Below are 18,274 nucleotides of genomic sequence, written 5' to 3' on the forward strand. Positions count from 1 at the left end.
GGAAACCCGTCATAAATATTAAATAAATGTAATAGACCTTATTGGTTTGTGTTCTCGCTGCAAAAGTAATTCAGTTTTATCCCGCCGCTGCACCTCTCCCCTCATGTGTTTCCTCTTGAAGTTGCTGTTGCTCATCCTCCCTCCTCTCACAGCCCACAGAGAGCACTTCAGCTTTGTGGACTATACACAATATCACACACACACATGCGTTTAAATGCACACACTGGGTCAATTTGACAGACAGCAGCACAAACCTTCAAACCGACATCTCCTGACAGCTGCAGCCATGTTTGTAAGAGATACTGTCCACTGGAGTGTGGCAAGAACAACAAAATTCCTTTCAACTTATGGAAACGCACATGCACGCGCACACGCACACAAAATTTACTTTGGCTTCTACAACCACAAATGTGGTTAGGACACTATGTTCTTAGAGCACAGTGTACTGGCGCTTCTCTTATTTTGAAAATTCCCTGTACTACTTCCATCTCTCTCACACACTTCAATAGTCACGGGGAGCACAGTGCTGGGCTCTGCAAAGACTTGATAATCTCTCCTAACAGAATGTGATTTGTTAATATCGTGCAACTGCTTACTGTGCGTGTCATTTCCTATCTGAAAGAAATGTATTTTTGAGACGTCTCCTGTAGAGCGATGGCATTTTACCGACAGTTCAGCGGTCTCACATGGGAAGCTGGTTCTCCATGCACATCTGCAAGTTCCATCCAGTGAAAGTTTAAATGGCTTCTTTAAGCAAATAGTTACATCCATGTTCATTTTAGAGACACCATCAGTTGTGTGATATGTATATTCAAGGACAGAAGTGGTTTAGTAAGAAAAACAATTCAACTAAATAGGATTTGATAATAATTTTTGTATGCCATAAACTGGAATCATCCTGCTAATAATTCATATGTGTATGACATGTAACAGCACTGTGGGGCGACTGTACCAAAGGTTTCCACAGTAAATGCAAAGCTCTTTACAGATGCCGTAATGTAGGTGAGTAACAACAGCTGTTAATTTCACACAGGCACTGATTAATCTGCCTTTTTGCACGTGGGGATGAGTTTACAATGTTTGTCCTGTTGCCTAATAACACTTGTAGTTTTGGGTGTGACCTGAATAAAAAACAGCCACAAATCGAGATTCATTTGTAACATAAAATGTCTTTTAAACGCTCATAGACGCTCGGGTTACTTATGTGTGATTGTAGATGTTGTGACCGGAATCTCTGTTTTCCTCTTATAAATCCAGATGTTACTATTCGTGGTTGTAGTTGTGCTCTGCAAATCATCCTCCAGCGCTTGAAAACACTACATGGGAGGGGAACTTTATGTTACAGTGTTAGAGCCCTACAGAAAGCACACATTCGTTGTGGTTACGCATGAAGGCATTAGGGGTGGGGGAAAAAAATCGATACTGTGTAGTATCGTGATATTTTGTTTGCTAATAATGTATCGATACAGGGACAGCAGAAATTGATATTTTGTTACAAAAAAAGTTTTTGTGGACTGGAACTCTGACTTCAGAGCATGTTGATCAGCTCCTTTTTGTGAGCAAGAATCCTGACATTCCTTCACTGTCCAAATGTGTTTAACTTGTTTTTTGGCAGCAATAAACATGACAGTTTACTTCTTTTAATTTAAGACATGTTTTATTTTAATTAAGTTTAAAACTTTTATTTAATGTAAAATTATATTTTGTTTTAATTTACTTTCAAATTCTTCAGTTGCTGAATGGGCTGCATAGTTATCATAAATTGCATAGTTCAGAATAGCTATAATTGTACCAGATGGTTGCATTCAGTTAAGTTGGACTAGACTGTAATACAAACTGTTCAGTTTGTCAACAATAAAACTGACTGAAATGAGAGAAAGACTGAGTGTGAGACTTTGATATTAGATAAAATGAATATTGATAAAGTTTACCTTTATGTACAGAATCTGAATATCGCAAAATATTTTTAAATTTTGCAATAATATCGTATCGTGCGTTAAGTATCGTGATAATATCGTATCGTGGGATATATGGTGATTCCCACCTCTAGAAGGCATATTTCAAATGAAGACCTATCCTAGGTGCCGTTATTAGCCTTTTTAACGAAGCACTCATTGAAACAAATTGCCAGAACATCAGTCTGACTGCTTTTGTCCGTTCAAATCTCAAACAGATCTGAAGCAGTGGTAAAGATTGAGCTTTATTACAGCAGCCAGTGAAAGATGGCCTTTTTACATGTGGGCTTTGCCTTAATCAAACGTACCAGATAGTAGCTGTGATTATTTTACTTACTTTATTTGTTTGTGACCATTTTTGGTCACCATTTCATTACATACTGTCATATATGTGAGAGAAAACCCACACAGGATCCAATATATAATTAGCATGTGCACACTCATGCTGCTGTATTATGTACGTAGATGCTACTTTGTGATATCCAGGTGTTATTATTAAAACAGACCTTGTTTCGTGAAACTTCAACTATTTTAATTCAAATTGGGTCAGTTAGTTCTTAATACCTCATTTGGGTTTATGAACTTGAAGTGGAACTGGATAAGGGAGAAAAATAAATGTGACAGATAAAGGAAATGGAGACTGGGAATAGGTCTGTCTAAATCAGTGTGCATATGTGGGTTGATTAAAAAAAAATGTCAAGGTTTTCTCCTAATCCAGTTAAAACTGTATAGATTAAATTTATCATTAGCGTTACAGTCACTGACTCACCAATCTGGATTCGACCAGCAGTGCAAAGAGAAATAAAATAGCTGTTATTATAAACATAAATTGTATGTAGTTTTTGCAGGTTTAGTGTAAATAAGAGGCACAGCTAATGTTAAAGTGTCCTTTGACCTGTCATTGTGAGTTCTGTGTTTAAATTCAATCAAGGAGGTAAGCAGCCAGTCTGCAGTACAGCCATGTTGCATCATTATATGATGAAATGGTGAGTAAGAAAAGAATGGCTGTGATAAATCATAACAGACAGATACAAAGAATAACGAGGCTTCAAGGTGGATGAACATTCATGTAAACAAAATCGCCTTAATCAAGTGTAATCATTTTCAATTTTATAACCGTGGAGGGTTTGAATACAGACTGTAGGCTGGATACTTTCAGGTGACCTGGTGAATATCGTGCACTTAGTTTCATCAGAGTTTAAAACAGCTTTTGTCTGATGAAAAGATTTCTGAAATAAACTGTATCATAAGCAGACTGTACATGTGCTGATCAAGGAAGGAGCCAGTGGCATATAAAATAGTGTAATCTACATAAAAATGTACATTACAGTTTTGGGTGGCAGAGATAATATTGTTTGTCTACAGAGTAAATAAAAGAGGTCGAAGAAACGATCCTTCTGGAACATCTACAAATGCTTTAGCTATTTGCTTTACCTGAAGAGGGTTTGCTTAGTCGATGATTTTTACTCAATCAGGGAGAGAAACTTTTATTATACCTCAAAATGCAATGAAAACACATTTTCTTGTTTCTGGAGATAAAAGTGAAAATTAGACCACATAACTGTCTCACACACTATTTGTCAAATCGGTAGTCAGGTGTATTTTGTGTGCAATCTCACAAGCAGCTCCAAATGTAACACCAGATCTCTAAATCACTAGTCTTGTATTTTGGGCACTATGTAGAGCTTTCAGTTAAAGAGGACCTCTAGCACCAGAATGGCTTTTTGATGTCGGTACTTCTCTAGCACCAGAATAACTCACTCAGTCTCTTGAAATTAAAAGCAAAGGTCAAATGTCATTCAAAGAGGAAAACTAGAGAAAGTATTCAGTATATTCATGACCATATAAATTCTATGAGAAATCAAAGGCTATTAAATGTTAAAAGAATAACTCTTCAAGAAGGATTTAACAGTATATTCTGTTCCTTCCCATCAGTTCATTGTGCTTTTCATTCAATCTTCTTTTACATTTAAATAATTGTACAAATTTTTTGCATACCTATGTTAGTTCAAGAAGATCATGCTCAATCCCAGCAGATCAACAGCTTATATGTAAATGCTGGCCAACACCACCTGGGGCCTCAGCCGATTCCATCTGTGCATCCTATTTTAGTCTTACAACAAACATGCTGCTTAAGATACTTCAGTATGTATATAGTTCCTGCCCCACTGCAATCCACTTTGCAACCCAACATGTTGCTCACCATTTTACATATACAGTCCTGATACTACTAGTGAAATAAAATGTCAACACCAGTTCTAGGTGATTAGGGAAGAAACATTATCATTTTCCCAGACTGTCCTTCAGCCAGTAATCAGGGCCCTGTTGTTTGATTGTGGCACATGTAATCTCTCTCACTCCACCTATGCAGAAGCTTAGTAAACATGTCTGTCTGCAGTGACTCAATCCAATTGGTTATTATGGTACAAAAAGCCTACCGGATCCCCCCGCAAAAACAGTCTGCTCAAAGCTCTCTTTATGAGTGGGCTGTGAGGTGAGAGTAATAGGCCTAAAGACACTGCAGACCGTGGCTTCTCAACCTGCTACCATTGGGGCCACATACCAAAGAATCCCACTGGGCAGGGACTGAATAAATTCCGCTCCATGGCTGATTAATTGAAACCAATGGATGGGGTGTTGGGAGAAGGAGAGAGGAGGATGAGAGAAAACCAAGCACTGTCAGATGAACGGTGGATAGATGGCTGCCCAGAAGCTAGGGTCACCTACAGGTTACGTTGCTGAGTGTCTTTCATAAGGTCAGGCATCTCTATTTCACTTTTAAAAAGTGCTGATGTATTAACATTCAGCTTTGCTTCCAGGTGCACATATTTAGGAGTGACACGTTCACAAGTGAATGAAATTAAGCACAGTATAGATTAAGAGGAGTGTATCAAAATATCACAACAGCTAGTCAAAGAGTATGAGCAATGGCATAGTTAAAGCCTAACCTACTACAGCCTGTCCAGAAATGCTATATAGAAAAATAAAAAGGAAACCTCCTTTCATGATCTACAAAGCAAGTGCTTGGCCGATCAGTAGGAAGCTCTAAATGCATGTTACTCTTCCCAAAATGCATTAAACATGAGATCTCAGTGATTAAGCTGGTTAGCGATAGATTGATTTGAGGTGTTATTTGGTAGGCATTTCTACAGCACTGAAAACCCATTAGAAAGTGTCTTGACAATTCTGCTGAACATACCTGGATAAATTTAAAGCATCAGCATGCTTCTTTTCAGTTTCACAACTGTTTCCAAGTTTCCAACAAATAATGTGAGAAAGGAAGAATGTCTGTGGGATTTTTTTGTAATTCTTTGCAATTCTGACATATGTACAACCAAGTACAACACCATAAATATGTGGTAATGCTGCCCATAAGTATGTGCCATCATCTTCCACTTGCTGTCTCTACCCAGTATATCCAATTTCTGAAGAATCAGGTTGGCAGATTGTCCACAGTATTCCACTCTCACACAGTCCAACATGACACTGACCTGTTTTAGAAATGTCTTTTTTAGCTGCAGCAGACATTTACATTCTCACATGAATCGGTTTAGAGAGGTCTCTTTTTTAGTTTACCTTTCTCGAGTCATTTACACCCCCACCCCCCAAAAAACAAACAAAAAAACCCAAAACTGTTTCTCTCTGACGTGAGGTAATGATATTTGGAGATCAATTCTGCTTCAAACATATTACAAAGTATAAGACGGTGTGTGCAGTTGCTCAGTGTGTCAAAGAAAAGACACCGTAAATCCTCAGGTTACTCTGGAAGGCGTTTGTGAAATGGTTTGCTTGCTAAAACAACAACAACCAAGTCAGCCACTTGGTGATTGGTCAGTTGATTGGTAAGATGATATCTAGTGAACTGCGTGAATAGAACCACAAAGTAGAACCATGTGGCTGTTTAAAAAAACAAGACCAGCAAGTACAAATCTGTACTCAGTGGCTTTGGGAGAAGCTTGGCTGCTTCTCCCAAAGACAAGAACTAACAGACTTAAAAACTCCTTTGTCCCACACGCCATCAAACTGTTTAACTCCTCTCTGGAGGGGAGAGGGAGGGGAAACAGGAGGACAAAGGAGGGGGGAACAACTAAGCTGTAGTGCCTCTTCACCTCACTGTGCAATACCTTTTGTGCAATACTTTTGTAAATAGTCAACAGTGCAATCCGGTTGTTCAGTGATGACGCGACGAATCCTACTTCCGGGTCTAAAGTAGTCTGCGTTTAATATGGCTTTTGTGTTGTTAACATGTTTAATGTTATGTATTTTCTTCTATTTGATCTCAAAAAGCTCCTAAAACAGTCAGTGATCCCTGTTGACGTCCTCGGCTTTTATTACCGCTAATCATTTATTTAAGCTCAGTTTTTAAAACCTTAGGATGTAACTACAGCCCAGCCCATGCAGCAGTATATGAATGACTAACCTCGTATTGTGGATGGATTATCTCAGTTGTTCTCCTAGCTGAAGTTTGGTCCTTTTACAGCATTCTGCCATGCGATTACATTTGTTTCTGACCACCGAGAACACTCACGTTAACTTTTATCGAGTGGAAAAAAAGTTAGCTTGTTTATATTATGCTAACATAGCTGTGTTGCTAGCGGTCACGTAGCACATCATTATATACCAGCTAGCCCAACTTCAGTAACCCTACAAACGTCACTGCTGTTTAGTTTTCTGTCTTCATTTATGCTGGAAGTGATAACAGAGCTGTACGTTTTAATTTGTTTCCAAAACCCCGCAGTCAGGACATGCTATATTGTATTTAGATAGAAGCTAGCGAGCTAACTCCCTGCTAACTTCTAACTCCGTTTAATGTCATAAATTCCGTTTTCATGGATGCCTGGATGTTAAACTCAATTGTTACACCTGGTAGAGCAGAACGCTGATAATTTTATTAAAGATGAAAGACTTTAGACAGTTTTTCAACTCTCAGTAATGCCATAGTGATCGTTTGATATATGGACCTGCAGCGGAGTTTAGACCCAGACACAGCTAGTGACGTCAGACTGAACAACCGGATAGACCTCAATACTTGAAATGTGCAATTCACTTGTATTTTTTATTCCTATTTATCCCCTTCGTATATTTTATTTATATTGTCTCTGTATTTTTTATATATATAAAAAAAAAACACCCAGCACGCCCCTGCGGGCGGTTTATCCTTCAAGCTCGGGTCCTCTACCAGAGGCCTGGGAGCTTGAGGGTCCTGCGCAGTATCTTAGCTGTTCCCAGGACTGCGCTCTTCTGGACAGAGATCTCCGATGTTGTTCCCGGGATCTGCTGGAGCCACTCGCCTAGCTTGGGAGTCACCGCACCTAGTGCTCCGATTACCACGGGGACCACCGTTACCTTCACCCTCCACATCCTCTCGAGCTCTTCTCTGAGCCCTTGGTATTTCTCCAGCTTCTCGTGTTCCTTCTTCCTGATATTGCTGTCATTCGGAACCGCTACATCGATCACTACGGCCATCTTCTTCTGTTTGTCTACCACCACTATGTCCGGTTGGTTAGCCACCACCATTTTGTCCGTCTGTATCTGGAAGTCCCACAGGATCTTAGCTCGGTCATTCTCCACCACCCTTGGGGGCATCTCCCATTTTGACCTCGGGACTTCCAGGTTATACTCGGCACAGATGTTCCTGTACACTATGCCGGCCACTTGGTTATGGCGTTCCATGTATGCCTTGCCTGCTAGCATCTTGCACCCTGCTGTTATGTGCTGGATTGTCTCTGGGGCATCTTTACACAGCCTGCACCTGGGGTCTTGCCTGGTGTGATAGACCCCAGCCTCTATGGATCTTGTGCTCAGAGCTTGTTCTTGTGCTGCCATGATTAGTGCCTCTGTGCTGTCTTTCAGTCCAGCTTTGTCCAGCCACTGGTAGGATTTCTGGATATCAGCCACCTCCTCTATCTGCCGGTGGTACATACCGTGCAGGGGCCTGTCCTTCCATGATGGTTCCTCGTCTCCCTCCTCTTTCTTGGGTTTCTGCTGCCTGAGGTATTCACTGAGCACTCGGTCAGTTGGGGCCATCTTCCTAATGTATTCTTGGATGTTCGTTGTCTCATCCTGGACTGTGGTGCTGACACTCACCAGTCCCCGGCCCCCTTCCTTCCGCTTAGCGTACAGCCTCAGGGTGCTGGATTTGGGGTGAAACCCTCCATGCATGGTAAGGAGCTTTCTTGTCTTTATGTCAGTGGCTTCTATCTCCTCCTTTGGCCAGCCTATTACCCCAGCAGGGTACCTGATCACGGGCAGGGCGTACGTGTTGATGGCCCGGATCTTGTTCTTACCATTCAGCTGACTCCTCAGGACTTGCCTGACCCTCTGCAGGTACTTGGTGGTTGCAGCTTTTCTAGCGGCCTCTTCATGGTTCCCATTCGCCTGTGGGATCCCCAAGTACTTGTAACTGTCCTCTATGTCTGCAATGTTGCCTTCTGGTAGTTCAATCCCCTCAGTTCTGACTACCTTCCCTCTCTTTGTTACCATCCGACTACACTTCTCCAGTCCGAACGACATTCCAATGTCATTGCTGTATAGCCTGGTAGTGTGGATCAGTGAATCGATGTCTCGTTCACTCTTGGCATACAGCTTGATGTCATCCATGTACAGGAGGTGGCTGACAACTGCTCCGTTCTGTAGTCGGTATCCGTAGCCAGTCTTGTTAATGATCTCACTGAGGGGGTTCAGGCCTATGCAGAACAGCAGTGGGGACAGAGCATCTCCTTGGTAGATCCCGCACTTGATGGTGACTTGTGCTATGGGCTTGGAGTTGGCCTCTAGTGTTGTACGCCACATCCCCATTGAGTTCCTGATGAAGGCTCTTAGGGTCCCATTGATCTTGTACAATTCTAGGCATTCCAGTATCCAGCTGTGGGGCATTGAGTCATAGGCCTTCTTGTAATCAATCCAGGCAGTGCACAGGTTGGTCAGTCTGGTCTTGCAGTCTCGGCTGATTGTTCTGTCTACCAGTAGCTGGTGTTTTGCGCCTCTGGTATTCTTGCCAATTCCTTTCTGTGTCCCGCTCATGTATTGACCCATGTGCCTGTTCATCTTAGCCGATATGATGCCTGACAGGAGCTTCCATGTAGTACTGAGGCAGGTTATTGGTCGGTAGTTGGAGGGGACCGGTCCCTTCTTGGGGTCCTTGGGGATCAGGACCGTCCGGCCTTCAGTTAGCCATTCCGGGTGTCTCTCGTTAACTAGCAGCTGGTTCATTTGTGCTGCCAGACGCTCGTGGAGTGCAGTCAGCTTCTTCAGCCAGTAGGCGTGAACCATGTCGGGCCCTGGTGCTGTCCAACTCTTCATACTGGAGACCCTTTCTTGGATATCTGCCACTGTGATGGTTACTGGACCCTGTTCAGGGAGGTCGCTGTGGTCAGCCCTCAGATCCTCTAGCCACTGAGCATTGTCGTTATGGGTTGCATCCTTCTCCCATATGCTCTTCCAGTATTGCTCCGTCTCCAGCCTTGGTGGTGCTGTTCTCTTATTGTTCCCTTGCCACTGAGAGTACACCTTTGCTGGTTCTGTGGAGAACAGCTGGTTTATTCTCCTGCCTTCTATCTCTCTGGTGTACCTCCTCAAGCGGCTGGCCAAGGCTGTGAGTCTTTGCTTGGCAGTTTCCAAGGCCTCAGGTATGGACAGCTTGCTGTATTTCTTAGGCACCTTATTTGTCGCACCTTTCTGCAACTCCGTTAGTTGGCTAACCTCCCTCCGTGCTACTTTGATCTTGCCCTCTAGCCTCCTTCTCCATGGAGGGTACTGCCCCTTGTCGCTGTTCAACTTGTAGCCAAGCATCTCACTGATCACTGTTGCCGTATTGTAGATCAGCTTGTTAGTGTCGGTAATCGTGGTTGTAGGTATTGTCCGTAGTGCTGCATTAACATCATCTAGCAGACCTTCTGAGGGAACTTCACGTAATCTTGGTAACCGGCTACGCGGGATCCAGGTTTCAAGCTTGGCCATGATCCTATTTTTCAGGTCAGTTCCTCTCGCACTCAACGATCCTTCTCCTATCGCACTTGGGGCTATGTACCCAATCTCGGGTGGGGGTGATGATATCTCCCCCCTGACCTGGCGTCCTGACTCCTCCTTGCCGTAGCATTTGTGTTGTACCTCGTCAATCTCTAGCTGTGAGAGCAGTCCCTTCTTTCGAATGTTGGAACACTGAGCTACTAGTTGTTTCGCCGTCATTGTGGATGTTGGGTATCGAAGAATCCATAGGTCCCTCATCCTATTCATGTAGCCCCTTCCGCCGGGGTTACTTGCATAGTAGCATTCCAACAACGCCCTGTTTTCGTCTCTTGCCCACCGATGCCTTCTTGTTCCAGTAGCCCACTTTTCGTCAGGGTGCCCTGGTTCCTCAACACCTGACGCGGACCTTGTTGATCCGGGCGACGTCCGAGCCGGCATGCCTTCATATTTATCTGTCTCGCTCATGTCTGCGGTAGGCTTGCTTAGCATAGGGGGTCTAGCCTTAGGACCCTTACTGGATACAGACGCCCCAGGCAGGAATCGAACTTGCGATCCTCTGTTCCAAAGGCGTGTAGTCTAACCACTACGCTATCCAGCAGCTATATATATATATATATATATATATATATATATAAGATAACAGAGAACAGCACCACCAAGGCTGGAGACGGAGCAATACTGGAAGAGCATATGGGAGAAGGATGCAACCCATAACGGCAATGCTCAGTGGCTAGAGGATCTGAGGGCAGACCACAGCGACCTCCCTGAACAGGGTCCAGTAACCATCACAGTGGCAGATATCCAAGAAAGGGTCTCCAGTATGAAGAGCTGGACAGCACCAGGGCCCGACATGGTTCACGCCTACTGGCTGAAGAAGCTAACTGCACTCCACGAGCGTCTGGCAGCACAAATGAACCAGCTGCTAGTTAACGAGAGACACCCGGAATGGCTAACTGAAGGCCGGACGGTCCTGATCCCCAAGGACCCCAAGAAGGGACCGGTCCCCTCCAACTACCGACCAATAACCTGCCTCAGTACTACATGGAAGCTCCTGTCAGGCATCATATCGGCTAAGATGAACAGGCACATGGGTCAATACATGAGCGGGACACAGAAAGGAATTGGCAAGAATACCAGAGGCGCAAAACACCAGCTACTGGTAGACAGAACAATCAGCCGAGACTGCAAGACCAGACTGACCAACCTGTGCACTGCCTGGATTGATTACAAGAAGGCCTATGACTCAATGCCCCACAGCTGGATACTGGAATGCCTAGAATTGTACAAGATCAATGGGACCCTAAGAGCCTTCATCAGGAACTCAATGGGGATGTGGCGTACAACACTAGAGGCCAACTCCAAGCCCATAGCACAAGTCACCATCAAGTGCGGGATCTACCAAGGAGATGCTCTGTCCCCACTGCTGTTCTGCATAGGCCTGAACCCCCTCAGTGAGATCATTAACAAGACTGGCTACGGATACCGACTACGGAACGGAGCAGTTGTCAGCCACCTCCTGTACATGGATGACATCAAGCTGTATGCCAAGAGTGAACGAGACATCGATTCACTGATCCACACTACCAGGCTATACAGCAATGACATTGGAATGTCGTTCGGACTGGAGAAGTGTAGTCGGATGGTAACAAAGAGAGGGAAGGTAGTCAGAACTGAGGGGATTGAACTACCAGAAGGCAACATTGCAGACATAGAGGACAGTTACAAGTACTTGGGGATCCCGCAGGCGAATGGGAACCATGAAGAGGCCGCTAGAAAAGCTGCAACCACCAAGTACCTGCAGAGGGTCAGGCAAGTCCTGAGGAGTCAGCTGAACGGTAAGAACAAGATCCGGGCCATCAACACGTACGCCCTGCCCGTGATCAGGTACCCTGCTGGGGTAATAGGCTGGCCAAAGGAGGAGATAGAAGCCACTGACATAAAGACAAGAAAGCTCCTTACCATGCATGGAGGGTTTCACCCCAAGTCCAGCACCCTGAGGCTGTACGCTAAGCGGAAGGAAGGGGGCCGGGGACTGGTGAGTGTCAGCACCACAGTCCAGGATGAGACAACGAACATCCAAGAATACATTGGGAAGATGGCCCCAACTGACCGAGTGCTCAGTGAATACCTCAGGCAGCAGAAACCCAAGAAAGAGGAGGGAGATGAGGAACCATCATGGAAGGACAGGCCCCTGCACGGTATGTACCACCGGCAGATAGAGGAGGTGGCTGATATCCAGAAATCCTACCAGTGGCTGGACAAAGCTGGACTGAAAGACAGCACAGAGGCACTAATCATGGCAGCACAAGAACAAGCTCTGAGCACAAGATCCATAGAGGCTGGGGTCTATCACACCAGGCAAGACCCCAGGTGCAGGCTGTGTAAAGATGCCCCAGAGACAATCCAGCACATAACAGCAGGGTGCAAGATGCTAGCAGGCAAGGCATACATGGAACGCCATAACCAAGTGGCCGGCATAGTGTACAGGAACATCTGTGCCGAGTATAACCTGGAAGTCCCGAGGTCAAAATGGGAGATTCCCCCAAGGGTGGTGGAGAATGACCGAGCTAAGATCCTGTGGGACTTCCAGATACAGACGGACAAAATGGTGGTGGCTAACCAACCGGACATAGTGGTGGTAGACAAACAGAAGAAGACGGCCGTAGTGATCGATGTAGCGGTTCCGAATGACAGCAATATCAGGAAGAAGGAACACGAGAAGCTGGAGAAATACCAAGGGCTCAGAGAAGAGCTCGAGAGGATGTGGAGGGTGAAGGTAACAGTGGTCCCCGTGGTAATCGGAGCACTAGGTGCGGTGACTCCCAAGCTAGGCGAGTGGCTCCAGCAGATCCCAGGAACAACATCGGAGATCTCTGTCCAGAAGAGCGCAGTCCTGGGAACAGCTAAGATACTGCGCAGGACCCTCAAGCTCCCAGGCCTCTGGTAGAGGACCCGAGCTTGAAGGATAAACCGCCCGCAGGGGCGTGCTGGGTGTTTTTTATATATATATATATATATATATATATATATATATATATATATATATATATATATATATATATATATATATATATATATATATATAATATTCTGTAACTCTGTAACTTCTGTCGGTGCTGTGCTTTTTTGGAAATCGAATTTCCCAGAGGAACCCACCCGAGGGATTAATAAAGTTCTATCTAATCTAATCTAATCTGTACTCAAAAGCACAAACTCTAACAAAAAGCAGTGTTTAGTCTATCAAAGTAAAACCTGGATATTACTAAAAATAATCTTTTTGGGAACCTATTTTACCCTTACATTATTTCAACTGTTTACCCTAAAGCTCAAATTGATTAGCCACTCTTGTATTAAACAACTCACATGCGTAGCTCATTGAAAACTGAAAAGGACCTCCACGTTTAAACATCCGGACTATGTCATTCACCTCCTTACCTTGAGATACGTTTTCATGGTGGGGGAACTTGGAAAAGCAGCATGAGCCCCTCAAACGCTCCCAACGTTCTTGTGAATGGCCAACTTCTCTACCTCTGTGATACTTATAGAACTAAACTTATCATGCTGGAATCCCCAAATGGCTTCCCTGGGGGACAAGGAAGGTGAGGGGGGGCTAGATGTGTTGACATCTTTATAAGTATGGTGGGGGCTGGGTCTAAGAAGGGGCAAGGAAGATGGGTGTGGTCAGCACAAAGGTTAGTGCACTGTCATTATGACTGACTGCACGAGTTTCTAAAAGTGAATGCTAGTGGACCTTTATATTTTCATTTATGTGCCGCACATTAATATTACACATGTATGTAGTCAGTACAGGTGATGTGATCAGAGAGTTTTATTTCAGGAAGGAGGACGGAAATAAACACCAACTCTCCGACTGTCTCCACATTTTCAGCCCTGTTTGTGTATCTCAGCCACATGCCGATGCATGTAAATACCATGAAAATTTTGCGTGACCATTACCATCTCACGCAAAGCCCTGATCTGTTGAGACAGTCTGTTTTACGGTCCATTATTTGTGAATATGGGATGACAGTACCTTGTCAAGACATTGTGAGGATAATCTCCCAATCCAAATCAGAAATAGGCTGTTCTCTAATAAAACAATAGTATTACATGAGCTGAGTGAAGGAGAGAGATGGGAAGAGGCAGACTGAAATAGAGTCGCATAGCGAGAGCTCTCTGAGAGGATAGAATGACAGAAAGGGAAAAGGAAAAGAGGGGTGATATGCGCAGACAGGAAGGCAAGTCTAGCAGGGGCTGCTGTAGCCATGTGCACCTACACACTCCTGCCGCTACCCTTCACCCATACCCACACCCCTCCCTTGCTTGTTCACTCATTTGCTTAACAAGTTCATTTGTGCATGGCTGTCAAGTGATGCGCGAGACTGGCCTGCGGAACTGTTGGCCCTTGCAAGCTGTTCACCTGCATCCATCTCGCCCCCATACACCCCCACACGCACCCACACACACATGTAGGGACACACATCCTTATGCAAGAGCACAGACATGGCATCCAGTGATGCCAGTAGTGTGAGTAAACAGTGTGTTCAAGTCGGAGTGTTTACTACAACTTGGGCTGCAGGGCAGTATTGTTTTTGGCTTGCGTTGCTGAAATGATTCCCAAACAGTGAAAATTCACACATGGCTACACTTATCTTATATTTCTTTGATTTAAATTTGAATACCTTTGGATTTTGAGAGTTTATGATGGGCTTATTTCTTTACAGAGTTCACTAAACAACATTTGGTCAGTTGAAAATTCACAGATGATGGTTTAGGGCTTCGTAACCCTGTTGAGTCACCTGAAGTAGAGTTATTTGTGACATTGGTGATACCTGCCATACATTTGCTTAGGGTTGTACTGTTTGATATACTGTAGACTACATTTAAAGACAGTTTTTAAACAGCCACAATAGAAGATCCATGTATTGTTCTTCTAGATTAACCTAAAATTCAAATAAAGCAAAGAGATTTTAAAAGTAGAAAGCTAATGGAAAAAAGGGGGTCAGTTATTCCTAGTCAACATTTTATGCCACTTGAATTTCCTGTTAAGCAAATCAAAATTTATTTCTGACATATTTAGTTGATTTTTGGCGACTTATCATTTTGTGCCATCACTGATGGATGCATCGCTGACATTTATCTGCTTTTCTTCCTCCTTTTCAAAAGCAAACGCTCATCAAAATGCCGGGGCCAATCTTGTTCCGTCTCTCTTATTTGCTCTTGTTTTCCATCATTGCTTTGGCCCTCTTCACTTGAGGCAGAATTAACAAGCATTATCTCAATAGAGTCGCCCTCAATCCTCGAACAGCACAGCAAGTGTGCTGCTTCAACAAGAGTGTGCATGGACAAAATCACACATGCACACACTTATGCAGCCTCAACAAGCATTATCAGCCCCAAACCCTCCTGTGTTTCCTTGCTAACACGGTGAACATGCTGCCTCAACGAGCCCCATCATCAGCTCTTTTCTCCCCTGGTTTTTGCTTCCTACAAATCCATGACAAAGCTGATGAATAAGCCTCATCAGCCTTTTCTCCTCAGCCCATTTCAGAGTTTTGCTTGAAACTTGCTCTTCTTTCTGCAAGTTGCAGTGCAACGTAATGTAAATGTGAAGCATGTAGGTTACAGCAATGCACCTTCCACTGCTGAACAATGTGGGCTTTTGCAGTAAATACATAATTTAGTTCTGATTTCTTTTCTTCTTCTTTTTTTTTTTGCACATTTTCTCACACTTGCATGTTTCAGATCGTTGAACAAATTTTAATGTTAGACAAATATAACTTGTGTAAATATAAAATACAGGTTTGACAAACGTGAGATGAGCCTTTGTGTTCTTTTTGGTCAGCATTAGGGTTCGTGTTTTTTTTTTTTTTTTTTTTTTTTTAAATCATCTCAGCCATTGATGCCATTTTTTCCCCCCAATCTCTGTCTTATTATTGAATTATAAACACTGCCAATAACTTGAGTTCTTTAGATGTTGTTCTGGGTTCTTTATGACCTCCTGGATGAGTCAGGAGTCACTTTCACAGTAATTGTGTAGGCCACTCATAAGATTCACCACTGTTCCAGGTTTTCTCCATTTATGGGTAATGGTTTGGTTTAGAAATGGCTTTTTAACCCTTTCTAGACTGATAGATGCTGATGACTTTATTTCTTATTTGTTCTCAAGTCTCTTTAGATCCTGGCGTGATGTGTTGCCTTTTGTGAATCTTTAGACTACTTCCACTTCGTCTGTTTATGTGATTTGTTGATTCAGCAGGTCTGACAGTATTGTCTCCTGATTATTACTCCTGATTGGGACTTTCTTTAAGTCTATGTACTTCCTTTATTAGTTGTTCCTGATCAGCTCTGAGTCAAATACCCAGACAAATCCCCCTCCCAAAAAACAGTAACAAGTCCTTCATTATTCTTTTTCACTTCTCTTTAAGTATGAGTACGACGTTATGAAATATCATAACCTCCACCTCCCCATTTATGTGTTCCCTCATCGGCGTAACTTTGTGCTGAACATTCGGGGGGGGGGGGGGGGGGGGGGTAGGGGTTCAGTAGTCTGAAGCATTGCTTAATCTGATGCTTTATACTTTTACTACTATCGATATAATAATGAACTTTTTCACTCAGTTTTGTAAAAAGTTGCCAAAAAAATGTATGTCAATATACTGAGAATTTATATATTTAGATGCATTTAGATAGATACATTTGTAAAAATCCCTATAGCAACATTACAGCCTAACCATTAACAAAGAAAAAGGCACCACTACAGTGTGATTTGGAATATAAAGTTGTCACACTGACATTTAACTTTAGTAAGGGCGTAATTATACCTACAGAGAAAATTGAAACATTGTTCTTCAGCTGTTATCCAAAAGATATTGTTTTATTGTTTTAGTCTATGGAGGGAAGAGTTGCACCAGCTGAGAATGGAAGCACATGTGGTCTGAATAGGAATTAAATATGCGCTGCAACTCCTGCAGCCACCGACTTGCTGTTTTGTAAGTTATTTTGAAGAAAGAAGAATGACTGTCTGGACAACCCAAATTGATGCAACACAGAAGAGGGTAACTAATGTTGGAGTGTTTTTTGTTGGTCACTTTGGTGGAAAGGCTATGATTCTTAATTACTTTAGAAATGACTAATAAATGAGGAGGCATCTGGATGAATTTACAGATAACTGTAATCTTATCTCAAATGAATTATAGAGCCGTTTGACTAACGGCTATTGAATAGTGCAACTTAAGGATGGGTGATTCTGCCCAACATACGGTAGTTGTTGTAATAACCAGCCAATCAGGACTGTGGGAAAGAAATAAATGCTTATGAGGAATACGTAGGGAGGCACATCCCACAGTGAGACATCAAAACAAATGCCTTTCAAAATTAAAAAAATAAGACCAAGCTAAACTGTAAAAAGTCCTAGGATGTTGCATCACATATGTGGCAAATATACTTGATATATGGACACATTAAACTGGACGTCCAATTTCTTAACATAACAAAGATTGTCCTGGACAGAGATGCTGGCAGCAAATGCTAAATAAATACAAACTTCTAACTCTACCATGTTGCCTGTGTGGTATTTTAGAGAGCATTTGTTAATCAGCTGCATGTGAAGCAGTAAAAGCGCTGCATAAGTCTGATTCTCAGCCTGACAGACTGTAAAAGCATCCGTCACTGTTAACTAATTATCACAGCAGTCGAGATGAAAAGGAGCTTCCATCCTAATTCCCCAGAATGACAAAATTAACGGTAGTACCTGATTAGCCTGAGACTGACTTTAACCAAAAAAGGCAGATTTTCCCCACAATGATCCAGTTAATTCCAGTTTGTATTAAAAACTTGCATGAACCTGAATAAATCAGTGGTCACCACAGTGTTGTACAGTCCAAGGTCAAGGGCTTCTATGGCTTCCTGAAAATGTGACCATGTGGACCAATATAATGATAATTAGTCAAAATCAATGAATTCAAACACAAAAGGTACAAAAACCCCACAAACATCTTTTAGATTCAGTCTCTATTTTTTTGGCCTAAAATCAAAGGCCAACGATAAATATCAATGCTACCATAGGACAAAAAAAGATTTATGTCAATCCCAATGGCTAAAACCCCCAGGTTGAAAGGTGCTGACCAGTGACATTAAAAGCTTCAGGCTTTTTCACCCTTGCCATGACCCCAACATTCCTGAATAGGGTGTTTTTGGAAGAAGATGGTAACTCTATCAGGGCTAACTTGAGCAGGGCTAACTGACCCACCTATACACACATTTTGCTCCCTACCCTTTATTAAAAATGGTCAAGAGTGCATTTTCACATTTGAGCCCCTTTCATCTATCCATCAATACTATTTATAACA

The 18,274-nt window shown here is 43.0% G+C and overlaps 1 protein-coding gene across 5 annotated transcripts in view; it reads right to left on the minus strand.

The window, feature by feature from the left end:
• Positions 1-18,274, minus strand: part of slc6a9 (solute carrier family 6 member 9) — a 98,581-nt gene that overhangs the window by 33,526 nt on the left and 46,781 nt on the right. Inside the window, exon 1 of one of the 5 annotated variants that reach the window (XM_085390309.1) lies at positions 13,359-13,504. The exons of the other annotated variants lie outside the window; for them this stretch is intronic. Coding sequence (XP_085246435.1) covers positions 13,359-13,376 — 18 coding nt within the window. The 5' untranslated portion in view covers positions 13,377-13,504. Of the gene's footprint in view, positions 1-13,358; positions 13,505-18,274 lie in introns of those variants that run through there. 5 annotated transcript variants of the gene reach the window in all.

The sequence above is a fragment of the Rhamphochromis longiceps genome, linkage group LG18 (genome assembly GCF_057381845.1).
Source record: "Rhamphochromis longiceps isolate RC_006_pf linkage group LG18, R_longiceps_female_GT1.1, whole genome shotgun sequence".
Taxonomy (NCBI): Eukaryota; Metazoa; Chordata; class Actinopteri; order Cichliformes; family Cichlidae; genus Rhamphochromis; species Rhamphochromis longiceps.